The sequence below is a fragment of the Erpetoichthys calabaricus genome, chromosome 1, assembly GCF_900747795.2.
Source record: "Erpetoichthys calabaricus chromosome 1, fErpCal1.3, whole genome shotgun sequence".
Taxonomy (NCBI): domain Eukaryota; kingdom Metazoa; phylum Chordata; class Cladistia; order Polypteriformes; family Polypteridae; genus Erpetoichthys; species Erpetoichthys calabaricus.
Genome location: NC_041394.2, coordinates 235,325,334 through 235,352,676, shown reverse-complemented (window position 1 = coordinate 235,352,676; position 27,343 = coordinate 235,325,334). Strand labels below are relative to the sequence as shown.

The following is a 27,343-nucleotide window of genomic DNA, read 5'->3' as shown; positions in this document are numbered from 1 at the left end:
AATCAATTTAATGGTATCTTGATTTAAAAGGTATCAATTTCTATCTAAAACAGAGCTTCTAGCTTTGTCTATTTCCTCAAGTACTAACACAGTGCACTCTTCACTTGCTTTCATGCCTGCAGATACAGCAATTCCAAGGAGAATTGAGAGGGATAACAAATGTGGGATTTTCAGCGTTGACATTTGATGGTCGAATGGGTAGCCCAGTAAGTCCACGGACATCAAGCAAGTCATACCACTTTTCAGATGAGGACAGAAGAATTGTTGAGCAGTTGCGTCAGTGGACCATGGAACAGTCTCTCATCTTAGAGCCAACACTTAAACTCTCAGAGGTTCAACCACAGCAATTTTTTGACTTAATATGCCAGCTTGTTGCAAAAGCAGAAATGGACAGGTCCTCCACATTGTTAAAGGTATTTAAATATAGGATTTATTTTCCATTTTTCTTTTTATAAAGTTTGATTTATAATTTTTTTGCTGATTCCAGTTTTTCTCAATTCATTCATAAGCTGTTTACTTTTTAAATCATTTTGTGTTTTTTTTTAATTTAAAATTTCATAAAAATGCACTTTTTTGGGTCATAGACTGTTATTCTTATATTGTTATATTAAAATGTATTTTGCACAAGTAATAATTATCCTGTTTTGCGTATACATTAAGTTCATTGCTAGTGATGACTCTTAACATTTTACTGTTTGCTGTGTTGTTTTAAGGTTTGAGCTGCTTAGAGATATGTACCAGTTGCAAGTTATTTTTGAGAATTGCTGGGTTCCATTGGTACAAATTTCTTTTCTATTCAGTAATCAAATTATAAAGCATAAAGGAATCAGACCTTATAAATTTAGAAGAGGGTTGGCAGCATGTGCTGATTACAGCATGTTGCCACACCCACCACATGACAAACCACCCAGATTGAGATCCGAGTGAAGCTGAGCCCCTTAGCACCAGGTTTTTTACAGTGGCTGGAGTGCCAATCCTGCCACCAACCCCTGAGTTTTCCCTGCAAATTGGAGGAACTGCTTGCAGGGCTGCATGCAGATTAACGTCATACCCAGGACGGAGCAATTGCAGGTTAAGGGCCTTGCTGAAGGGCCCAATGGAGTAGAGTCACTTCTGGCATTTTACAGGATTCGAACCGGCAATTGAAAATCCCTAGCCTCAGAGCCAGCACTCTGCATATGTAAAAAGTCACAGTACTGCACATTATTGGACATGTGAAGTAAATGTTACAAATTGTGCACAGCCACAGAGCACACAATTTATAACTGAACAATAAAAATTCAAACATTTTATCTAGTGCTGGGCGGTATACCGGTTCTTACCGAAAACCGTTTTTTATTTTTGTTATGATATGGATTTTTGTTATACCGCAACACCGGTTTAAATTGCCTAAACAACGTTCGGAACGTGACGCAGCGGGAAACTGTTCACGTGGGGACCTTTTTCACTGCTACACCGCTAATCACAGCGGTGTTGCACGGGGGCTCTTTTTCACTGCTACACCGCTAAATAGGTAGTGGTAGTGTAGGTATTGCACTCTGAAAATGGACAGAGAACATTCCGAAACTGAAACTGAATCTGTAGCAGACGATAAAGTTGAGCATGATGACACAAAATAACTTTTGCCGAAAAAAAGGAGTCGCGTCCGTTATCTGGAGATTCTTTGGTTTTAAAAGGTCAGCTGTGGACCATTATGTTCAAATGTGTAAATACTGTTTCTGTACTACTGGATAATACTGCAAGCCAAGTTGTACTTGTTTTATTTGTTTTCAATACTGTGTAATGTACCTGGGTACTGTGTAATAGTGTGACGACATTTGTACTTTATTCTCGCCGTTTATGTCAAGATTAAAGTCGACATTTTGACTTTATTCTCGTAATTTGCCATTAAAGTAGAACATCGTAAAATGAATATTTAATATACTAGATTTTCTCAAACCCTGTCATAAGTTATATAGCACATTAAATGCTTTGTGTTAAGTGTTCCCCGAGCCATGTTAAATCGAGTACGTGCTTCTTAAACTGACTTCCTCTTGTACTGAGGAGGCACCCGCAGCGATTGCCGCACAGAATACATTCACTTCATGATATTCCTGCTCTCAGAACATTTAGAATGCTAAGATAAATACTTGATATCATTTTCATGATGAAATGCATTAAAGCATGTATTAATCATGGAGGTTACACTGCTGCCTCGCAGCAAAGGGGTCCTGTGTGTTCCCTGCTTTGAATTTGCATTTGTTTCTGGTGGGTTTACTCGGCGTGCTTCAGTTTCCTTTCAAAGTCATGTAGGATGTGGGATTTTGTTATGCTATATTGACCCTGCTAGTGTATGTGTTGCTCGTATTCACCCTGCGATGTGCTGGCGACTCGTTCAGGATTTTCTCCTGCCTTGCACACAGTGTTTGCTGGGATGGGCGCAACCCTGAATAGATGGCATAATTAAACATGTATTGCGAAGATATTTTTAAAGTTCTGAGCACTCCGTGGGCTAAGTTTATAACTAGTTTCAATTTCACAAAGACATTTATCGTGTGGTGATTGGTTATGTGGAGAAAGTAAAAGGAAGGATAGGAACTGGGGTTTTGGTACATCAGGCAGACAGCACACGTGCAATAAAGAAAGTCCGCTCAGAAGAACATGCATTGAATTCTGTGTTCGTGTCTCCGACCACCAGATCACAAACCCAACATTTACACAATATGTAAGTTAAACCTGTGCGATACCCATTCATACATCCAGTTTTTTGGAGCCTTGTCACACCTGCCATAAAGGTCTCTACACTGAACGTACACCTGGGGACCCCTTACTGCCAGGGAGCAGCACTACCGCCTCACTACCGTGCTTGTTTAATATCTGCTTTAATGCATTTCATCATGAAAATGATATCAAGTATTTATCTTAGCATTCTAAATTTTTAGAGAGCAGGAATACCATGAAATGAATGGATTCTGTGCGGCGATTGCTGCCTCCTCTTAGTGTGGAGGAAGTCAGTTTAAGAAGCATAGTGATTAACAACTGGGTCGGGGAACACAACACAAAGCATTTAATGTGCTGCATTAACTTATGACGGGGTTTGAGAAAATCGAGTAAATTAAACATTGATTTTAGGATGAAGTTTAGTTTATGACATTCTACTTTAATTATGAAGTAAACTATGAAAATAAAGAGGAAATGTCGACTTTAATCTTGACATAAGCGTCAAAATTAAAGTGGAAATGTTGAGAATAAAGTCAGCATGTCGACTTTATTCTTGACATATACCGGTAGTTTGTTTTTTTCTTCCCTCTTTACTGTATTTTTTTTTTCTTCACCGTGGCCCTAATGCACTTCTGTAGGGCTATACCACAAATAGCATTATACAGTAAATGCAAGTTGCAGTTATTTTATTTATGTATATAGCTTAGCTTGAAGCAAGGTCCATATTAATGCAGTTTGCCTAAATGATGGTACAGTTGGTAAGGATGTCATCACAAAGTTGCACTTGTTTTATTTTATTTTATTTTAATTTGGTGAATACTGTGTAATGCACCTGGGCTTGAAGTCTTGAAGTCATAGTGCAGCTATCAGTAATAATACTACTATTTATTTTATTGTTATTATTTATTAGTTTAAATATTATGCAGTTTATTGATGGTAAAGTTGTTGAAAAAGTCACTTTAACGTGTCAGTGGACAGAGATGGTTAACATTAACAAAGTGTAGTTGGTTCACAAAAAATATTTACTATTTATTACTTTTCTAAGACATGTTCAGTGCAATACAACTTTTGACAAGCACCTTTGGATATTTTACTAAGTCTAAATGCCTCTTTGGATGGTTGAAAATATGTTGTCAAAATCATAGTTTAAGTTTTTGCAAAATTTATTCAATAAAAAGGTTCTATATTTTAACTGCAACTGTCATGCAATGTGATTCCTTCTCTTCATTAGTGTCACCCCCTTGAAAACTATCACTTAATGGGGCCATGCAAACCTGTATTAATACTTGTGTGCACATTAAAATGTTTTTTTGTACAATGTACAATTCTCATAACAGTGGAATAGGTTATTCTTAGCCAGTCTACTGCAGTAATTGCAGTGGAAAATGTGGTTAACATCCACTCATGCATGGGGAAAAAAATACCATCCAATACCGTGAAACCTGGGATAATTTAGTAAAATACTGTGATATAGAATTTTGGTCATACCGCCCACTCCTAATTTTATCCAATGAACACTATGGTGAGTATAATATGGTACATAAAATCAAACAATTTCACCAACAGCTCTAATAAAAACGTAATGCCAATTATGCGTCCTGTTGTCTGAGCCAGGGTGGACATATTGTTGGTGAAGTTTCTAAACTGAACTTAGATCATCATCTTCATCTTTTTCTTTTTTTAATAGTCTTACCAGATTCGCACCCTTTGGTGCATCAATGTTTTTTTCAATTCCAGAGGAGTCAACTGGTGCATCTTGAGAGAGGTGATTTAGATTGAAACAGCATACTGTTTACATGCAAAATGATTATCTCAGCACAACTAATAGTGCAGTTTTGCAGGTTCCAAACTGAAAAACTAATCTTCTGAAGTGAAAAAACACAGTAAAATTGAAAAGTTACGGAAACAGTATCAGATAATATAAAAAGTCCTCATGCCAAGAAATCATATTTATGTCCTGTGGCTTAAATATAGCCAAATGTACTTTAGTTATTAGTTCTATGACTTTTTCTATACTATTACTAGAACAGCTGAGGATAAGTAAATGTTAAGGCTTCCCATTAAATGGAGTCTGACCTATTGGGTATGAGATGACAGAACTTGCTGTTGAAGACTGCAGTAATCTGTTTCATAATCAAATGAGTAGAATCATAATTCAAGTTTCTTGAAATGTGTATTATGAGGTGTTTTATTGTTGTTGGGTCCTAGGGTGACCCTATCCCAATTATATTCTTTATTATGTGGTCTTGACCAAAGTGCCCAGAAATATATCTGCTATAGCTCTCATTTGTTGGACTACCTTTTATACCTATGACCTCAGGCTGCAAAAAAATGTACCAGAAAATGTGTGAAAAAAGTTACAAATTTATTTATCATGTGTTATTTAAAGCAAGTTTTAATTTTTAAATACTATAACTAGTGCCACTAACAAAAGCAAATGAAATGTGGCTTTGTAAACTATACAGACTGTTAGTGCTTGATGTGTAGTTTCAGACAGCACATAAACTTGTCGTTAATTCAATTATCTCTGGTCAACTGTCTTCAGGTGATCATCTGGTCCGCTGTCATGCTAACCAGCTAATCATGTGACTTTTTACAGTGTCCTCCATTACTGGCCTGTTCTTGTCCTGTCCTTCTGTCATCCTCATTATTTGAAATAACTTGATTCATAATTTTCTTTTTCTGCATCTCCTCAGGTATGGGATGGAACTAAGTGCTTGTATCCAATTCATAAAGTGCAGGTTGATGGTGAGGTTCTTGAAGGAAATCCTGCTCTCATATTTGAACTTCAGAATATTTCTGTTGACATTATGGCTTATGATAACCATACTGAGGTAGCTAAGTGCTTAAAGGTAATTATTTTAATTTCAGTGAACTATAACTTTGTTTTAATTTTGTTTTGAATATACCCCAAAAATGTACTTGCCCAGTATGATAGGGTTATGTAGTTAGTACTGCAAGTCAGAAAAAACTTGAAATGTCATCCTTGCCTTCTATTTATTTCTCTTGCCTACATTAGTATTTACTGTCTTTTATATGAACATATTGGTGATACTGTGAAATATTTTTGTTTTATGTATAATATATATGTAAAGAGCTTGAAATCATTTTTTTTTTGTTTGTGGACATGTGTTGCAAAATATGTCATTAAATAGATTTTGCTTACAAAACAAATATATTTGTATATTCCCAATGTCATGAAAGAAGCCATACTAAAAACAAATGGAAAGAAATGAATGGGCACAATGACCTTGCCTCATAAACTGATAACTAAAGCTACAAAATTCTGCATGATATACACATTGTATCACATATTAGTAAAGAAAATGTCCTTTATTATTCTTAAAGTTGTTCTAATTTGCTAAAAGCCTTAAAAAATAAAAGCTGCATACTGTATTTATTGTGTTGCTGTTTAGAGGAATGTTTGGTGTGTTTGTATAATCTTGAATATTTTGTCATGAAAAAAAGTTTTAAGAAAAAATGCTGGAATTTAATTAAAGAGAGAATAAACATTCACAACACTTAGTGCACCAAGTAAGTGTAATGTGAGTATGTAGCACATGCCCTGTAAATGAGCAAAACAATAGAAAAAGCAAAGAAGCTAAATTAACACAGTGATTGTGTGTGTGTCTGTGTGTGTGTGTGTGTGTGTGTGTGTGTGTGTGTGTCCTGCCTGCTATGCTCCGGTGCCTTAGTTCAAAGTACATATTAACCCTTGTGTGGTATTCGTATTTTTGTTACTCAGCTGGTATTCATGGGTCTGGTACGCCCACAGTGTTTTTGGTTTTTTAAAATAATAAAAACATAATGTTTATGTCAAGCTCCTTAATAGATGTTGACTTTTTTCCACTTACCAACAATAAAGTCAGTAAATATGTTTAATTTTTACTGCTAAGCTCTGCTAGATCATATTTCTCAATGAAAGTGCTGTTGAATTCCTGTTATAAGATTTGATTTGATTGAAAAGACATGCAGGGTTATATAATGAAATGATACAATTAGCCTGGATGAACACAAATTTATAGCATCTATACACCACATGAAGGACAGACTTTAAAAGTGTGTTCCATGGATATGTATTTTTTGCACTTGAAGCATGTAAACTGGGTCTTTCTGTCCTCCTTGGGTCCTTAAACATCACAGCCTTTCCTCTTGCAGCGACTGGTAGCAACCTAGAATGATGAAAATGCTAGTTAGTTCTAAAAGTACAGCAACATTTCTAAGTGTCTGTATTCCTCACACATACAATATATGTGATTGAGCCTGAATATATATATATATATATATATATGTATAAATGCAGGCTCACTCACACTTACTTCTGGTTCTGAAGTTGGTGGTCCTATGGCACCAGCATCCTCCTCCTGAATCCTATTCACAATGGCTGCAGAGGCAGGGGTCCTTGGAAAGTGTTTTTTCCACTAGATTTGAGGTCTTACATTTACATTTACATCATTTAGCAGACGCTCTTATCCAGAGTAACTTACAACAGTGTTTGTTAGTTTTTTTGTTTTTTTTTTCGCATACCCCTTGGGGTCAGAGCGCAGGGTCAGCCATTGTACAGCGCCCCCTGGAGCAATTACAGGTTAAGGGCCTTGCTTAAGGGCCCAGCAGAGTAGGATCTCTTTTGGCACTGACGGGGATTCGAACCGGCAACCTTCGGGATACCAGCACAGATCCTTCACACAGCCTCAGAGCCACCACTCCGCCCCTTATAAGTTCTTTACCCAGCTCTTGAATAAAGAGTCTTCTTCTCTGGAGCTTTCCTTTATTCCAGTTTGGATTTAGTACCATCCAAATGAGAAATGCATTATAAGCACAGATGTCCAAGATATTAAAAAATATTGCAAGTGGCCAGCGTAGAGTTCTTCTTTTGTAGCTGTAACCACTTACTAACTTATGCAGGTTATCTACTCCTCCTTTTGTAGCACTGTAATCCATAATGATTTGTGGTTTATGATGCTTCCTGCCACAGGTTTTTTGGTCCCTGTCCAGCATGCTCATAGGTACCATATTTTTTCCTTTTCTTAAGCTGTAAACAGAAACTTACTGGAATTGACAGGCCTTTTCTTTGTACCCCTCAGTTGAGGTGGGAGCTCTGGCTTGTTTTTTTCTTATTGTCCCTACCATTATCAGCTTTCTGTTTATGAGTTCCTGTCCCAACTTGTGTGAAGTAAAAGCAAATTGTCACATGTGATGTTGTTAACCTGGAGTCTCTGTGTCATGTCCAGGGCATCCTGCATCCCATGGTTTTTCTCTGGGGCTCTTCCAGCAGGTTTTCCAGTATATATTTGATGTATAAGATGAAGCAGTGTCACAGGCAGCCCAGATTTTCATTCCATATTTGACAGGTTTAGACATCATGTGCTGCTTGAATGGGCAGTGGCCCTGAAATGGCATAAGCTGCACATGAGTCCAGGGTTGTAGCACAGCTGAAGGCATTCCACACACTTGTCCCACACTGACCTGATTGCAGCAAGCATCTCTTTCTGTCATCGAACTGGTTGGGTATCTCGGTTATCAAAACAGATAATCCTGTAAATATTGAGAAAGTCTTTTATAGACATTGTTGCACAGAAAATTTCTCAGCCAGTTTCTGCTTTTCACAGGGATTCAGTGGACTCTCCATTGGATCTGAAAACACCAGCAAGTATAAGAAGCCCAAAGTATGCATGTAAATTGGTTTGGTCCATTTCCATCCACCTCTCTCCAAAAACATGCCTCCCCTCCAAATTAGAGGATTCCAGAATGATTTTCTGGATGGTACCTGGAATAAAAAGTTCAGACAAAGACATGATATCCTGTAAATGTGCGACTGCCATCCATATTCGCTCTGGTTGCATCTTTATTACATTGGCAGCAAGGCATGGTGGTTCCTTCCATGGACAAGAATACCAATTTCATCATTTTTTTGACATCCATATACCTCCGCTTGTCTGAGAGTCAGTTCTTTGCTCTTCTTCAAACTCACTGTCACACTCCGAATTGACAGAAACATGATTGTAATATGAAAATAGTTCATTTTCCAAAGTGAGCACTCCATGCACGTTGTCTTCTCTCTCTTCTAAAATAATGTCTAAGGCCATCTGAGCAGAGATTTTCTTTGCAATACTGGATTGTTTTTGGAAAGCAACCACATATGTAGAGCTATTTGTTGTGTCCTTCCTCAATTCCATTTTGAAAAGAAATTGGAATGATCAGTCTGATAAGATTAGGGATTGTACGTGAATGAGAAGGTTTTAGTTGGAGGTTGGTAGGGCATGGAGCAGGTGATGGGTGTATTCATGGTCGATAGTGATGTAAATGATTGGTGTAATGAGATTAGGTTTGGGGTATCTGGAAACAATGCATCTAAAGTGATGTTATTACTGTCTTACAGACAGTTTCCACAATTGCATTGCTCCTGGGTCTAGCAGACCTAATACCACCAGTGAAATGTAAATGTGTTGGGGGGGACACGATATGTATTCGAAACATTTTAAATGGGCCCCACATATCTAATAACCCCACAAGGGTTAATCTAGCTCATGAAGCTGGAACAATGGAATGGTCTTTGAAATGTTAAAATTACAGAAGACTTAAGCCCAATATTATTTTTTTAGGTATGCATCTAAGTGTTCTGATAGTCAACACTTGCTAACCATTGAGCTTTGATTCTTCTTGCCGAACTTTCCCTTTCCATTCGCAATGTGATCACGCCTCTTTTTTCCTGTCCGGAGCACCGCGCTGTCTTCAGTTTGTTACTGGTGTTATTTGCGAGGCTGGCCAATCACTTCTGATGAATCCTTTATTTGCAAAAAACACTCTAAGCACAGAGTATGTAAGTTAGGATATTATTAATAAATGCCAAAAAATAAAAAATTTATTGCCAATTTAAAAAACGTGTTGGATCATTTTTTTTTTTTTTTTATGAGAGTGGTGGCTCTGAGGCTAGGGATCTGTGCCAGCAATTGTAAAGTTTGCTGGTGTGAATCCTGTAAACGCCATAAGTGACTCTACCCCAGTGGGCCCTAGAGCAAGGCCCTTAACTTGATATTGCTTCCTCCTGGGTATGACATTAACTTACATCCGTCCTGCAAGCAGGTCCTCCAACTTACAGGGAAAACATGGGGGTTGGTGGCAGGATTTTCAACCATCAAAAACCTCACACTGTTCCAGTGTGGGGCTAAGGTGTCACCTGCTGCACTTCGGCCCCAATCTAGGAGGTTAGTTGTGCAGTGGGTGCGGCAACGTGCTATCAATACCTGCTCCCAACCTCTCCTCCTCCTTTTGACATCACCAAATTTCAATTAAATCTGTCGAGGCATTTTTGATTGTTTTTCTATTGTGGGTTGGGGGCAGTGGGGTAAATATCGATTGATCAAAATTTCCTTTCTTAACGGATGCCTGCTGACCTAGATGTACCATCCTGCCAAATTTCAGCTTTTTAATGAACTGTACGGAAAACAGTTTGTTTTGTTAGTTAGTGAATGAGTCAGTCAACTTTGCATTATGTATATACAGATACAGTAGCACCTCGATTATCTTTGGTCCCAATTTACAGAGGCTCCGCATTATATGAGGTGAACCTATAAGTGTAGTATGCTTCTTTTCTAATACAGTAATGGATAAAAGCTTTGTAATGAATACTGTACTATTACTTCAGTACAATCAAGATTTTATAGGGAACAATTTATTACTTCAACATGATTAGGACTACATGGCTATTAAAAGGTGGTGCATATTGAGGTGCACTTGGGAGGCTGGAGTAAGATGGTTGGCTTTATACAACTCCATTTAAGTTGGGAGGCTGTGTAAAATGTAAATAAAAACAAAAAAAACAACTGAGGTCCGAAAGCTGGTACATGCTATATCACAAAGTCAAAGTTTTAGTACTGATCCAACGCTACTAAGGTATGAAATTCGTTTTATCTGAGTTTTAAGTTATCCAGAGTAGCATCTGTTCAAATTACATTTACATGATTTATATATTAGTGTTTTTCTAGTTCTAACATCATTTTCTAATTTTAGTTTTTTTTTTTTTATTTATTTATTTAGTTTTAGTTTTTTGGCAATTAACTTTTAGCTTTTGTCACACAAAAATGTTCACAGTTTTACAAATGTAAAACACATTTTTCTTTGTTGTCAAATTGTATATCAATGATGTTGTAATTTTCACATTAATACATACAATTTTACTGTCTGTGATAGAACTCAATTTTCTCATGATAATTTGACAATTGCAGGGTTCCAGTATAATCATAAAGTGTAAGAATAAAAAAAATGAGTGTGTTCTGATGTCATTTGTTACTTTAACCTGCAACAAGTGTGGGCAAACAATTAATTTAAAGTTGTTTTTTTGTTTATTAGATTTGCTTTGTGAGCTGTATGATCACTGCATATACTTTAATATGTTTTGATGCAGACTATATATCATGTACCCATTTTCGAACTTTGTAAGTATATTTTTTTCAGGGAATTCTTACTTTGCATATTTAAATACTATTGATGTCACTACTTGAACTGTATTAATAACAACAACCGCAGAAATAGAGATGAAACTTTTTCCCTGTGTATAGTACATTTCTACAAGCATATCATTTACATTAAATACTGAACATCTGTCATAGCAACATCTCAGATTATTCACTTAATTAGGAATATGCAAGACCGGGGTAGCTCCTTATGAGCCTAAAATGGAAGGATGCAATTTAACAACACATGCAGAATAAACAGATTTTGCCAATTGAGAGTGCTTAATAACACATTTCTAATATCCAACTGTAAAGCAATAGATTCAGTGTCCAGGTCCTGTCTGTAAATATCTGTAAGGTTATTTGTTTCTCCTGACTATGCAATTCTAATCCAAATTGTTTTCTTAAGGCCTGGCTTGGATATGTTAACTCTGCAGCGAGCTCTTCCTCAAATGTGCACTGTATTAACACTATAATAACCAACCTCAGCCTAAGTAAAAAACCTTGGCAATGCAGCATAAATGCAAATAATTTTATTACCATTTCACCTCTAGATGTGCACTGTATTAAAACTATAACAACAAATTATAGATTAAATAAAAAATCTGCACAAGGTGGCATTAACACAAGTACTATTCTTCCTAGGCCTTAAATATGGCCTTATTAAATGTTACAATGTTAACCAACGAGACGTTTTACATCAATGATCTTATTAGTGATAGGAGAATTGGCTTTCTTACATTAAGTGAAATGTGGCTCACCTCTGATGGTGCAGGTGTTTTAATTGAATTTGTACCTCTAAATTACAGCTTTACTTGTTCGGTTTGCCAGTCCAAGATAGGCGCCAGTTTAGAACATATTTACTCGAGCTGGTTAAAGTGTAAAGATGTCAGCTTTGGTACATTTGCGTCTTTTGAGTATCTTGTAGTTATTATTCTAGGAGTTTCTCAGTCTCTTGTATTGTCCGTGTGTATAGACCTCCTAAATATAATGTGTCTTTCATTGAGGAATTCTCAGACTTAGTGCCAATTATAGTAACTAACTATGACAGGTTCCTAATTGTTGGCGAGTTTAATTTTTATATCGATAAACAGTGTGACCCAAAAGCAAAAGAATTCTTGAACCTCCTGCACTGTTTTGATCTGAACCAGCACATTAACAAGCCAACACATAAGGGTTGGGGGGGTGGTGGGGGCTCACATGCTGGATTTAGTGATTCCTAAAGGATTAAAAGTTGATGTGAGGCAGATTGTGGATATCTGATTGTTGTTTCATATTATTTAATGTAGAAATAATGATAGCTACAGTGCAATTAATGAGAAGTGAGTTGTTAAAAAAAAAAAAAACGCTATTTTGATACATCTGTAGCTTCAAAGTTTGCTAACATTTTAAACAACCAGTCCATTTATAGTGCTTACAACAATAGTGATAATAATGTAAATAGCAAGGTGACACTGACATAGTTGCTCCTAAAAAGACAGTGAAAAAACCCTCCAGCAATATTATACAGTAATCCCTCGCTATATCGCGCTTCGCCTTTCGCGGCTTCACTCCATCGCAGATTTTATATGTAAGCATATTTAAATATATATCGCAGATTTTTTGCTGGTTCGCGGATTTCTGCAGACAATGGATCTTTTAATTTCTTGTACATGCTTCCTCAGTTGGTTTGCCCAGTTGATTTCATACAAGGGACGCTATTGGCAGATGGCTGAGAAGCTACCCAACTTACTTTTCTCTCTCTCTCTCTTGCGCTGAGTTTCTCTGATCCTGACGTAGGGGGATTGAGCAGGGGGGCTGTTCGCAAACCTAGACGATACGGACGCTCGTCTAAAAATGCTGAAAGATTATCTTCACGTTGCTATCTTTTGTGCAGCTGCTTCCTGAAACGACATGCTGCACGGTGCTTCGCATACTTAAAAGCTCAAAGGGCACGTATTGATTTTTCACTGTTTGTTTTTATCTGTCTCTCTCTCTCTCTGCTCCTGACAGAGGGGGTGTGAGCTGCCGCCTTCAACAGCTTTGTGCCGTGGTGCTTCGCATACTTAAAAGCCAAACAGCCCTATTGATTTGTTTGCTTTTGTCTCTCTCTATCTCTCTGACATGCTCTGCTCCTGGCTCGCACTCCTTTGAAGAGGAAGATATGTTTGCATTCTTTTAATTGTGAGACGGAACTGTCATCTCTGTCTTGTCATGGAGCACAGTTTAAACTTTTGAAAAAGAGACAAATGTTTGTTTGCAGTGTTTGAATAACGTTCCTGTCTCCCTACAACCTCCTGTGTTTCTGCGCAAATCTGTGACCCAAGCATGACAATATAAAAATAACCATATAAAAATATGGTTTCTAATTCGCGGATTTTCTTATTTCGCGGGTGGCTCTGGAACGCAACCCCCGCGATGGAGGAGGGATTACTGTACCATGGAAACCCAAAGAGTGTCTGATTTAAAGAAAACATGCCAGAGAGCTGAACGTAAATTGAGAAAAACTAAATTGTTAGTTCACTATGAAATATTGAAGGCTAAAATAACAGAATATAACAACATAGTTCGTCTGAAGAGGCAGTGCTACTTCTCTAAAATTATAAATCATAATTCTGGTAATCCAAGAGTTTAATTCTCTACTATTGATCGTTTGCTAAACCCAGCTCACTCAATTGATTGCCTCCAAAAAACTACCGGTGAAACTTGTGAGGCTTTTGTCATATTTTTTTAAACACAAAATTAATAATATTAGAAATAATATAGTACATCCCCCCAAAGCTGATCCTATTAAATCTTGTTATTCCTTTTTAAACAAATTAAATTCATTCACCAGAATAGATTTACACGATCATTAGAAATAATATAGTACATCCCCCCAAAGCTGATCCTATTAAATCTTGGTATTCCTTTTTAAGCAAATTAAATTCATTCACCAGGATAGATTTACACGATCTATGTAGAATAATTTCTCAACTAAAACTCTCCACTGGTGTCCTTGATCCAATACCAACAAGCTTTTTAAAATAATTATCTGATGTGCTAAGTAGAGTGCTTGACATAGTAAAGTCAACGTTAGATACGGGGGTCTTCCCAGACTTAAAACTGCTGTTGTAAAACCCCTGTTCAAGAAAAATAATTTCCATTCTTCTGTTTTTTGACAGTTTTAGACCTATTTCTAAGCTGCCTTTCTTAAGTAAAATTCTAGAAAAGGCTGCTATTACGCAGCTAAATAATCACTCTGGTTAAACATGCTACTCTTGACAAATTTCAGTCAAGTTTTAGAACAAATGATATTACAGACACTTTGCTGGTTAAAGTAGTAAATGACTTGGGAGTTAATGCAGACAGAGGCCATTTATCTTTTCTCACTCTCATAGATCTGAGTGCAGCATTTGATACCATTGATTATAATATTCTTGTAAATTGCTTTAGTCAGTGGGTGGGCCTCTCTGGCAATGTCTTAGATTGGTTTGAGTCTTACTTAACAGGTACAAAATTCTTTGTTAGTTGTAGTAATTATACTTAGAAGACACATGATATTCTATATGGTATTCCACAAGGATCTGTCCTAGGTCCACTGCTCTTTTCGATTTACATGCTTCCATTAGGTCAGATTATCTCAAGGCATAATGTGAGCTACCACAGCTATGCTGATGAGAAACAACTGTATTTATCAATAGCGCCTGACCCTGACTGTCTTAGTTCACTAACCCAATGTCTTATTTGTGTTTGTGAATGTATGATCAGTAATTTTCTCAAACTAAATAAGGAGAAAACAGAAATCTTTGTTATTGGAAAAAATGGATACAGTAAGGGTATTAGAAATAAACTTGATCCATTAGGCTTAAAAGTAAAGATGGACATAAAGAATTTAGGGGTAATTATTGATGTTGACCTAAATTTTAAATCGCATATTAATCAAATTACCAGGACAGCAATTTTTTCACTTAAGAAATATAGAAAAAGTTAGATCCCTTATAACTTTTCAAGACGCTGAAAAGTTAGTTCACACTTTTGTTTTCAGTTGGCTAGATTACTGTAATGCACTCCTTTCAGGACTACCCAAGAAAGACATCAATCGATTGCAACTAGTGCAGAATGCAGCTGCCAGAATCTTAACTAGGAAAAAGAAAATCTGAACACATCTCTTCAGTTTTGATGTCTTTACATTGGTTACCCATGCTATTCAGAATTGACTTTAAAATACCTCTAATGGTTTACAAAGCCTTAAATAATCTCTATATATTTTAGAATGCCTGTCATTGCACTCCAAGTCATAACCTTAGATCTTCAAATGAGTTTGTTTTTATAATTCCAAGAGCAAAACCTAAAAGAAGTGGCGAGGCAGCCTTCTGCAGTTATGCATCTAAAATCTGGAATAGTTTACCGATAGAAATTTGCCAGGCTAATAAGGTGGAGCATTTTTAAAAAACTGCTAAAAAACATTATTTTAACATGGCTTTCTCATAGCTTCATTTTAGTGTATCAGTGTTAAGCTGTATGTACATTGAATTATCATTTTCATCAAGACTCCGCAATCCATACTAATCCCTACTATTCTCTGCTATTCTTTTTTCCGGTTTTCTGAAGTGTTGTTCTGCTCCATGCAGTCCCTACTTTGATGGATTGAAAACGGTATTCCAAATGTCCACATGACCATCATCATCATCATCATCAAATGAAGCTTAATAACCATAAGGACTGATGTAGATCATTTATGTTGGGTAGAATGCCCAGTGTAGGCTGGACGGTCTCTTGGTCTTGGAACACTTGCAGATTTTGTTTTTTCTCTGGCCCATCTTGAGTTTTATTATTTGTTTTTTCTGCCCTCCCAGCTATCTGACCTTACTTTATTCTTTGTTACTTAGTATTGCCTAATCTTGTTTTTGTTTCATATAAACCTTTCTTTCTTCATCTTATAAAGCTCTTTGAGCTACACCATTTGTATAAAAATGTGCTATATACAGTAAATAAATGTTTTTGTTGTTAACTTCTACACAATCAGTCTACATGCACACGTAGAGAACATGCAAATGTCATACAGACACTGACTAGGTTAGCGGTTAAATCTGAGCTTGTGACTCTGTGTATTAATAGTAATAATAATAATAATAATAATAATACATTTTGTTTATTTACCACCTTTGAAATGCTCAAAGGGCTTCACAAATAGTCAAATTAATACAATACAAGTAAAAGCAAAGATGACAACTAATATCAGACATTAATAAATATTTGTAAGTCAAAGTTCTGAATTAGATTAAGAAAAAAAGAAGAAAGCCGTGACAAATAACACAATTTTTGTACAATTACCAGTTGGAATATGTAAGTGTAGATGTTACAAAATCACCCACAGTAATAAGGAACAATGAATAGTATAAGTGAAGATTTCATTATCAGTTTTACAGTCTTTAGCCACAGGAATGTAAGGCGAGTTCAAGCACGGGTAAAACACGTGCCAAAAGAAATCTCTCAGTCCAAAAGTTTGTTTTAAAATATTTAGTGAAAATTCAAAGCAAACAATCCACACAATAATAAAGAAAAAAGTTCTTACACATGTAGAATAAAAGGCAAAAAAAAGAAAAAATATCTTCTCTAAACTTAGCTTTTCTTGTAAAACTTTAGTTGTTTCTATACTTAAAGATTCTTAACTTCTTCTTCTGTACGATTTAAACGTATGGTGCAGCACATTCAATTAAGTGCTTTGTCCTACATGTTACTTGGCACACATAACACGCAGACAAGGTACAAAAGGCAAGGTTTAAAACCATGTGTCCTCTACGCCTTACACATGGCAAGGCTGATCACTAACTGAGAATAATGTTTAGTCAGAGAAACTAGAAATAGTTAGAATATCCATCCATTCATTATCCAACCTACTACTGTATTTTCTAACTACAGGGTCACGGGGGTCGACTGGAGCCAATCCCAGCCAACACAGGGCACAAGGCAGGAAACAAACCCCGGGCAGGGTGCCAGCCCACCGCAGGGCACATACACACACCCACACACCAAGCACACACTAGGGACAATTTAGAATCACCAATTCACCTAACCTGCATGTCTTTGGACTGTGGGAAGAAACCGGAGCACCCGGAGGAAACCCACACAGACACAGGGAGAACATGCAAACTCCACGCAGGGAGGACCCAGGAAGCGAACCCAGGTCTCCTAACTGCGCTATCAACTTCAATTCAACTTATGGGAGTTATAGGAATCTCCCATAGATTATGCACTAACATTTAGTAAAACATTTACCTGTATTTATCTTATGTAACTAGCAAATGGTTCTTACACAGTCAAGCTTTGGACAACATGGACCATTTAATGGTTGTTCATTTGCTGTTCAGTTCAGATTTAACAATCCAAGCCTGACCTTTGCGGCTCAGCAAAGTTAACAAACCAGATGGAGTCGTCTTATTTAAAGATGCAAACTCCTCAAGGTTTTTTTTTTCATTTTTGCAATACAGCAGCATTCTAAATATATTAAGATTACTGCACTCCATCCATTTGCTGTCGATGAAGCTCTGCGACACTGCACCATGCAAGTTGAAATATTAGTACTAATAAGCTGATTAAAACAAAACGTACTGTATTATGTGTACTGTTGGCTTGTATCATAACACTGATTGCATGCTATGCATCTGCTTAATCTGTCAATACAAAATTACCGTCAACAAACAAGTAATAGCTGTCTAAATATTTATTGAATTTAAAGCAGGGGTTGATGTTGGGTGGCTATTCGATCTTCTCAAATCCTCCATAGCTGTACTGTAATGTTCAAACTGTTTAGCTTTGTTTTCCAAAGTAACATTTGGCATGTTTTATTTTAAGCAACTTTTTATTGATGTTTAGAGAATATTACCTGCTATTCGCTGACAACAGGCAATCTGTGACTGACTAGTCAATTATGGCCAATGAAATCCACAAATTCAGATGCCTGCAGCAAGGGGTACTTGCACATGTGCAAGAATCAATACTTGTACATTTAATAAATATACTGGCAACTGCACGGTTGCATGTGTAGTACATTATACACAAAGACTAGTGTGCTGAAAATTAAAATTACAAAAACTAGCTTTGTTTTCTTTTTTATATTCTCATTTTCTTTTTTCTAGTTCTCAAAAATGTCACTTTTTTAAGTTACAGTTAATAAAATGATTATTTTTTGTTATTACATCTCTTTTTAATTTTAATTAATTAGAATTATTGTGATATATTTATTTATTTATCATTGCAATACCATCATATATAAGTCATGATAGTCCATTTTATTCACTGGTAATGATAACTCTCTTATATTCTGTACTAACTTTTACTACTTGCATTTTAAAACGCTTCCTTTAATTTATTAGTTTTGCATTTGTTTATACTTTGTATTTTTATTATAGTGACAATTTTGCAAAGTTGGTATGTTTCTCCAGTGTTTTGCCCTTTTCATTAGTCTTCTGCCATTTTCGTTATGCTGAATAAAAGAACATCTCCTGCTGCTATGCCACATTTTCCATTGCTACACCTTCATGTGACGAGGTGTGAACTTTCCATTCTGGCTCTGGCCAGTTTAAAAGATAGCAAATGTACAGTAACAGCAAAACCAAATGCAAAACCAAAGCCTTGTGGTTTGAGGCTTTTAAACAAAGGCCTAGGTCCAGTACCAATAATACAGTTGTCGGAAGGAAGGGCATCCAGAAAGTATCCATTTGTTCTAAAGTTAATTATTGGAAAGATGGGTTTCAACTTCCTGACAAATATTGTCTTCTGATTGCTTTCTTAATGTTATTTATAAACAGTATGAGAACATGTTTTCAGTGGAATCTGTAGATATAAATGGTGATACAATGGATTGCATTACTATCTTACGGTACTTTATATTTTGCTCCTTTATGATGGATTAAGATGAAAATGATCTGTTTAAGACTTAATTCAACATCCCAAATAAAAGGTTTATTACTTTTGACTTTAATTATATACATTATTGCCACAAGAATGTCAGATGAATGGAATTTGATTTGATGAAGCATATACAAATAACATGTCAGTACAGACATACAGTACAACATAAGGCTGATTGTACAAGAATAAACATTTAAAGGTTATTAGAATGTACTAAATGTGTTTATAATTTTGAATGTTAGTGTTAATCATAGTTTTGGTTAATTTCCATGATGACTGCATAGTAGTATCATTATAGTTATTACAGGACTGAACAATGACATAGAATCAAACTATAATAATGCTATGTTGCCATCTAATGGACCATCACAGAACTGAATGCTCTAAATAGCACTTTTTAAAGGACATTTTATATGATAACCAAAAGTTTGAATAAATTAATAAATAAATAAAGTAAACTTTCTCAATACCTTGTATGCCCATTTTTAATTTACTGTAAAATCCAAGTGTTTGTATAATTTAGAAAAGTTAAGATGTACAATAAACAATCCAAAGTAGGTTTAAGTTCTCAGATTATAAGTTTGTGCATGTGTGTATTAATAAGTTTTAAAAGAAAGACACTAAATGACTTTCCAGCTATTTGTTATGTAAGTTTGTATATGCAAACAAACGTATTATTGATTTTTGTTTAGATTTTCCAATTAACACTGAAGATAGATTCTCTTTTTATTGTACAAAAAAAATATACACATACATTTCATTATTTGCTTAACATGCAATGATATACTTTAATCATAATACGATATTTTTCATTTTTACTCTAGCCAGGAGCTTATGTTAGAATCTATAATCTTCATGCAAAATTGCAAGCATCTACTGGGAGTGATCCACAGTCCAGCAAGTGTATTGAATTTTATCTTCATGGAGGAACATCTTATGGCAGAGGTATTAAAATTCTTCCTGAAGATTGCTATGATGTTAAAGAGCTAAAGAAGTAAGTTTCATCATTTCGTGTATTGTATCAAAGCCTGATTTAGCAAAACAGTGCATTCATAATTGTACTGAAATGTTTATGTAAAATTGTCTTTATTTTTTGTTGTCAGTGTAATCATTTGTTTTAGTAACGGCTTACTTAAGATAACTGACTACTAATAAGAAAATGGTGGATTGTTTCAGTTATATATAATTTCATCATGATTAACTTTAACACTCCATTATGAAATAATTTCATAAACATGGTTAGTTAATAACAAAGGAGAGAAAAACAAAAAACTCCAGTCAACAGCATTCCTGGAGAAAATAAACCTTGAATGTTGGGTCTATGGTCAGTTATAATGGATAAGGCACAGGAAAAAAAAGAGGAAGTCAGAGTTGTGGTGATTTTGGTCAGGTGACTGCTAGTCCCCTGCAGGGCATTCTGAAATATTATTAATACTGGTTATTCCCCGTGGCTCTGCCCACATAGTAGTGAAACAAGACAAACTTTAAAAATCAATAAAATTAAAAATATATATATAATAATTTGTATTGAGAAGAATTTATATTGATAGCTTTTGTATCTGAGGGCCTCTTGATATACAGTATTTTTGGTTTTGCTATCAGGCCAAGTGTATCCCTGGCCAAGCAGAAGGTAGGTACGCTTCAATGTCAAACTTTGCCACTGTATTTGACTCTGTTCAGCTCTGATGGGAGAGTGTCCCCTGCAGTGGGGGGAAGAGCACATGGCTGTGATATCTCTGTCAAAAACACGTGGCTGTGATCTCTCTCTCTCATAAACATCAAATGTTACTCTTTAACAATCTCTAGATGATAATGTCTGGTGAACAAACAGGTATTGCTAGCTAAGCGGAGGCAAGGAACGCTCCAACACGTGGCGAGAGGTAGAGTGACTCAAACGCCGGCTGGCGCGTGAATGAGGAGGGCCCTGTCCTGGCTCTCCACTCCTGGAGTCCCACATTCCCCTTCCCTCGGCCCGCAGCCTATCTCCCGGATTTATGCAAATAAATTGGTGCTTCAACCGAACTATAATACTTAGCATGATGAGAGAAATCGCAAAATCAACTGGAATGTTCAAGCAAATTATAGAAAAAAACCCAATCTAAATCCATTAAGTAGTTCTCTCATGAAAAGCAGACAGACAGATGTTGGATTTTATATATATATATATATATATATATATATATATATATATATATATATATGTAATATGTGTGTGTGTGTTTGGCAGTTTAATAACATTTAAATGGTTGTATTCCATTGCTTAACGATATAAATTATCAAGTACTCTATGTTATGAAAACACTGAATAAAGTAAAGCATGGAAAGCAAGAAAACATATACAGGAGATTGACTTCTTAAATATGATTTATTAGATAATAAATTGTTTTGCTGTTCCAAAATTTATGTAAGTTTATGTTAATATAAATTAAAATGCCTCTGAATGACCTGCAGACTTCTCACTTTTATGGACTTAGCTTTCATGATTTTGAGTGCACCCTGGCAACAGAGTGCATTTTGGATATATGTCATCAGTTATTGGCATTTTTAACTTTTTTTTCCCCCCTCTCTTTCCATACAGTAGTACTTTGGTACTCCACAAAAGTCTCATCAGTAGTCTGCACCAGCTGCTTTTAAAGAAAATGAGTTGATAAACCCTTACTTCAAGTTTTTTTATTTTCACTTTGAATACTGCTGATGTCTGAAAATCTCCTCGGACTTGGTGCTTACTGTTATGGGACTTTAGTTAAAATCCTCTGGAGCAGCTTTTTATTCATTTTATGCTGATTCAATCTGTGCATTAATATAAAATGTGAGAGAAAGTTTTAATCTGTTGAACTCAAACAAAGCTGTGAATATTTTTGTTCACAGAAAGTAAAAGTGAGATTTCTGCTTTGTCATTGCTGTAGGGTTGTTATCATATATTCTAGCAGGATTGCAAATTATAATCTAATGATCAAAAGGTTAGTGAAGAGATAAGGAAAAAATGCCCTTCTGATCTACAATGTGTACTAAACATTACAAAGGAATTCTTATGTGTGAACTTTTTATATAAAACAAATCATCGTCATTCATATGAAGATTTAAGTGACTTTAAACATGGTGATCATTCATAAAGACAAAGAATGATAGTGAGTGTCAACCAGCATTCCAGTCTTTGTGTTGTTCATAGCAGAGTCTCTTGGCCAGTTTTCTATGAAGACCACTTCCGACAAGATTTCTCCAGACTATTTGGCTTCTCGCGGTTTCTGTGAGTACAGAGCTGATAGTAGCAGTGAACTTACTATTTCAAAGGGACATCAGTTTGATATATCTTTTGTCTGCTGAACTCAGTTTCCATAGCCAAGTTCTGTATTTTTGGTCCTCATCATTACCCTTTTTCCTTGCACTCTTCCGGGAAAGCCTGGAACAGCACTTCTCGAGTCTCTTGTGTCCTGTGAAATTTCTGCTTGGGAACGACCTTGCTGATTTAGGATGACCACTTTGTATCTTGTTGCTATGCTCAGTCTTGCCATTTTGAAAGAATTGTTCATTTGGAGGTTAAAGTGCCCAATCTGTAACACCCTCACCTTTTACTTTGGTTGTCCTTTACCCAATTTGATTCATTCTGTACCTGTTTCAGTTTTCAGTGATCATTTGGTTCAATCATCCATTATGTTATTGATCATTATCAACTGTTTGTTATCTTTGATTAGTCATGCACTGGGATATACTACTACAAAGTAGTAGTAAAGTATGTGATATTTTAGACTTTATTTTTAATGCTTTTGCAAAAATTCCAAAAATTTTGCAAAGTGACACATGCATAGAGACTACCTTAAATTAAATGTATTGTATACAATTGCTGTATCGCTCACTTGCTGTTTAGGACACAAATTGTGAAATTTTTAATTTTAAAGGCATCTTCAGGAAGTATACAGTATAATGGTATTTAATGCATTCTGTTTGATAAGTAGACTATTGTACTTGTAAGAAGTATTTCTAGAATTGTATGATAAGCAGAGGCAATTTTTGAAAAAGTGCTTTTTGTTGTCCTTTGTTAGAGTTCACATTGATGTTACTTTAAAAAAGGTCTGTTTAGTAATTTGTAATTAAAAATATATAATCTCTTTCCCAACTAGGGTTCTTGAGTCTGCAGAGCTCAGCAGCAATAATTATTTAAGTGACTGTACTTTGTTAGGTATTTCGTCTCCTTTGAATGAATTAGCAGGTAAGATTTTTTTAATAGCTTATTCTGAAGGGAATACAGATTAGCTGGCCATAAAAAGACAATTCAAATTGTAACAATAGCTTTCTGTGTTTGTATTTAAGCCTAACAAACTAGTGTCATTTGTATATGCTTTTTTGTGTATAGGTAGCAATATTAAAATATTGATTTTTTTAATTTATTTTATTTCATCCATTCAGACTTTGCTTCATTCTCTGCCCTTAACGGCCAAGTCACATTATAATATAGTATATACCCCTCAGACAGCTTTCATAATTGTTTCCTTTCAATGTCATGGAGGCTTCTTTAGAAATTAATGACTGTATGAATATATTTATTTATTGCTTAAGATCCAGTTCACCTGTGGCTTTGTTCTGTTTAGTTTCTTATTGTGTTTATTATAAACCTAATGCTTTGAAAATAAATGTAATCCTTTTTATCCTTTTTATATAGATGAAAGATATAGCCATATAAGTTTACCTTAAATTTAATAATTACCTCCTTGCTTAACAATGGTGTGAAAAATAATGCACTGAAAAAATATATGATCTAGCCCCTTTATCAGTTTTGTGAAAAAAAAAAAACTTGCAAAGATAATAAAAAGGTTTACTTATATAGTGAGTTAATTTTGATTAGTCATGTTTTGATTTGGGAAGACATTTTATCATTGTGTTGGTAATTATGTGATTACCTTAACTTTCTAATTAACTTACTGTAACTTTAACTTACCTTTCTAGTTCTACTGTTCATTACATTGTACAGTAATTGATTCAGTTTGTTAAGAAATGTAATAATTCCTTTTATTATGAAGTATCTTAGTACTCATGTTATACAGTTATTTAGAAATAGTCCAAAACACAAATCTCAGGTATGGCCCAGTGAAAACTTCTGAAATACTTTGTGGCCACTTTAATAGGTACACCTGACTAGTTATGAGCCCCTTTTCTCCCTAGAACAGCCACAGTTTTTCAAAACATGAATTCGGCATATTGCTGGAAACACTCTTTGTGGATGGCATTGCATTGGTACCTGATCTCAAAATTGTGTGGGCCTTTAAAGCAAACTCAAGTTGCTATCATGTTTGTGGAAACAGCTTAAGGTGATGTATGCCTTGTGACACAGTGTAAAGCATTGAAGCATTCATTTGAAAAATGATGGATCTACATTGTGATCAAGAAAGCTTAGGGGTGCAGTGATATTCAGTGATGCTTAATTGATAGTAAGAGGTTAAATGAAAGTAAAAATAAAAATAAAAGTGCTTTGCTTTTACAAGTGCCTCCTTTGTGAGTCTGTGTCGGGTCAGGTGCCTATATAGCACCTTTTTACAATGTGTACCAAAAACATTTCCTATACCATTACTTTACCATTACTAGCCTATATTGATGACATAAAGTAGGATAGATCCATTGATGCTTGCTGTTTATGTCAAATTCTGAACCTACATTCTGCATGTCCCAGTGGAAGACAAAATTTGTTAGACCAGCTCACATTTTGCCAATTTTCAAATCATCCAGCTGTGGTGATTACTCTGGCCCTGTCTTCATTCTCTTAGCTGACAGAGGTGAAATCCCACAAGGTCTTTTCCCTCTGTAACCCATCAAATTTAAGGACTAATATGTTGTGTATTTAGAGATGTTCTTCTGCATAACAATGTTGAAATTAGCTGTTATGGCCATTATCCTCTCACTTCCTTTACTAACTAGATGTTTTCATTCACAGAAATGCCACTTACCGAATTTTTTTTTTTTTCCACTTTTTTGTGTGTGAAAATCCAAGTAGGCCTGTAGTTTCTGAGATGCTGAAATCACCATGCCTAGCTCCAACAATTATAGTTCTGTTTGGAAGAGCAGGCTATTTGCCTTAATGAGCAGGTGTACCAAAAAATTGTCTGCTGAATTTATAATATGAAACCCTTATATGCCCCACAGTATTTAACCATTATTTTTGGCTGTAAATTTCACCATTAATGGTTTAACCACAGTCAAACAAAAATGATCAGCATACTGTATATCATATAAGATCAAGAAAACCTATGATCATTGCCCTTGTAATACAGTTTGGCCATATGTTCTGCGTTTAAACTGTCATGACAGACCTAAATCACACTCTAGTGCTTGAACACTCTGATGTCTCTAATGCTGTACTGGCATTGATTGTAATCATTTAATAACATTGGCTCTCACAATATTTTATCTGACATCTCTCCTTGTCCTAAGTAATACGAGAAACTTTTTTAAGTGTGACTACTTACTGACCTTTACTGGTTTAGTGCTGCATATGACCAAGTATCTGTAGAGACTAATTTAATATGACACGTCAATAACCACATATATGCTTTTACAAAGAAAGAGCATAAAAATCTTTTGAGGGAAATACCAGAGACTGGAGAAAGAACACTTGTAAAGAAATCATTCTGTCAAATTTATACGTATAGCAAGTATTCAGACACTTCTATATGTAAGTTACACACAGAAGTCATCTGTTTGTGATTCTGTCTTGTATAAATCCTCTCATAATGTGAGTTTTTTTTTAAATACTGGGAGGGAAGTAGTACTTGATCTTTGTTGGATATACAGTATTATTCTCAAACTGGATGCACATATGAGCAGTATTTATTCAATTAATTGGAGCTCCACATGCTATAACCACCTTGAAAAGTGATACTCCTTCCACACCTCTTTCCTTTATAAATTGCATAACATATTTTTCATTACTTTTGAAATGCAGATGAAACAAGTTTTTTAAGGGTCCAACATACTGTTTTTATTACATAATTGTAAAATTGTTTATTTAGAAATACATTAGTTGCTATATGCAAATTTTCAATATGTGATGTTAATTTGTACAGATTCACTTTTATTTGCTGATCAAATAAAGCCTGTTCTAAATTGTGTATGATACTGTTGAGATAAATCATAAATGTCTTTGTTACAGACAATAAAGAAAAAATATATACTCGGTTAGAGCGGTGTCAGGAGGAGTCTGTAACAGGTATGAAGGAAAGAAGATAAATTCTACTGTTTCGCTTCTACTATTAATGAAAACTTAATATGCCATAAATGTTTATTAAATCATATTTGTCAGCTTTTTTGGTAAAGAAACCACTATTTCAAATTTTTAAATAATTTCTTGTGATGTGTTTTTTTAATGTGCAGTTGTCAAAAAAATGTTTGTGGAATTAAAATGTCATGTTTGTAAGACTCATTCTGACTAATCTATTGGTCATGCTATGTAAACATGAGTTTTCTTCGTTCTGAAAGAAATGTTTGACTTTGATATACAGTCATATGAAAAAGTCTGGGAACCCCTCTCAGCCTGCATAATAATTTACTCAACTTTCAACAAAAAAGATAACAGTGGTACGTCTTTCATTTCCTAAGAACATCTCAGTACTGGGGTGTTTTCCAAACAAAGATTTTTAGTGAAGCAGTATTTAGTTGTATGAAATTAAATCAAATGTACAAAACTGTCTGTGCAAAAATCTGGTACCCTTGTAATTTTGCTGATTTTAATACATGTAACTGCTCAATACTGATTACTTGTAACACCAAATTGGTTGGATTAGCTCGTTAAGCCTTGAACTTCATAGACAGGTGTGTCCAATCATTAGAAAAGGAATTTAAGGTGGTCAATTGCAAGTTGTGTTTCCTTTTGACTCTCCTCTGAAGAGTGACAGCATGGGGTCCTCAAAGCAACTCTCAAAAGATCTGAAAACAAAGATTGTTCAGTATCATGGTTTAGGGGAAGGCTACAAAAAGCTATCTCAGAGGTTTAAACTGTCAGTTTCAACTGTAAAGAATGTAATCAGGAAATGGAAGGCCCCATGCACAGTTGATGTTAAATCTAGGTCTGCCAGGCCAAGAAAAATACAGGAGCGGCATATGTGCAGAATTGTGAGAATGGTTACAGACAACCTACAGATCACCTCCAAAGACCTTCAAGAACATCTTGCCGCAGATGGTGTATCTGTACATCATTCTACAATTCAGTGGAATTTGCACAAAGAACATCTGTATGGCAGGGTGATGAGAAAGAAGCCCTTTCTGCACTCACGCCACAAACAGAGTCGCTTGTTGTATGCAAATGGTCATTTAGACAAGCCAGATTAATT

The 27,343-nt window shown here is 35.4% G+C and overlaps 1 protein-coding gene across 8 annotated transcripts in view; it reads left to right on the top strand.

The window, feature by feature from the left end:
* The window catches only part of pot1 (protection of telomeres 1 homolog), a 120,651-nt gene that overhangs the window by 78,827 nt on the left and 14,481 nt on the right, over positions 1 to 27,343 (top strand). For all 8 annotated transcript variants that reach the window (XM_051929814.1, XM_028812697.2, XM_051929829.1 and 5 more), the window contains 5 exons: positions 123 to 413; positions 5,397 to 5,552; positions 19,853 to 20,022; positions 23,147 to 23,235; positions 26,167 to 26,223. In XM_051929814.1, coding sequence (XP_051785774.1) covers positions 123 to 413; positions 5,397 to 5,552; positions 19,853 to 20,022; positions 23,147 to 23,235; positions 26,167 to 26,223 — 763 coding nt within the window. The remainder of the gene's footprint in view (positions 1 to 122; positions 414 to 5,396; positions 5,553 to 19,852; positions 20,023 to 23,146; positions 23,236 to 26,166; positions 26,224 to 27,343) is intronic.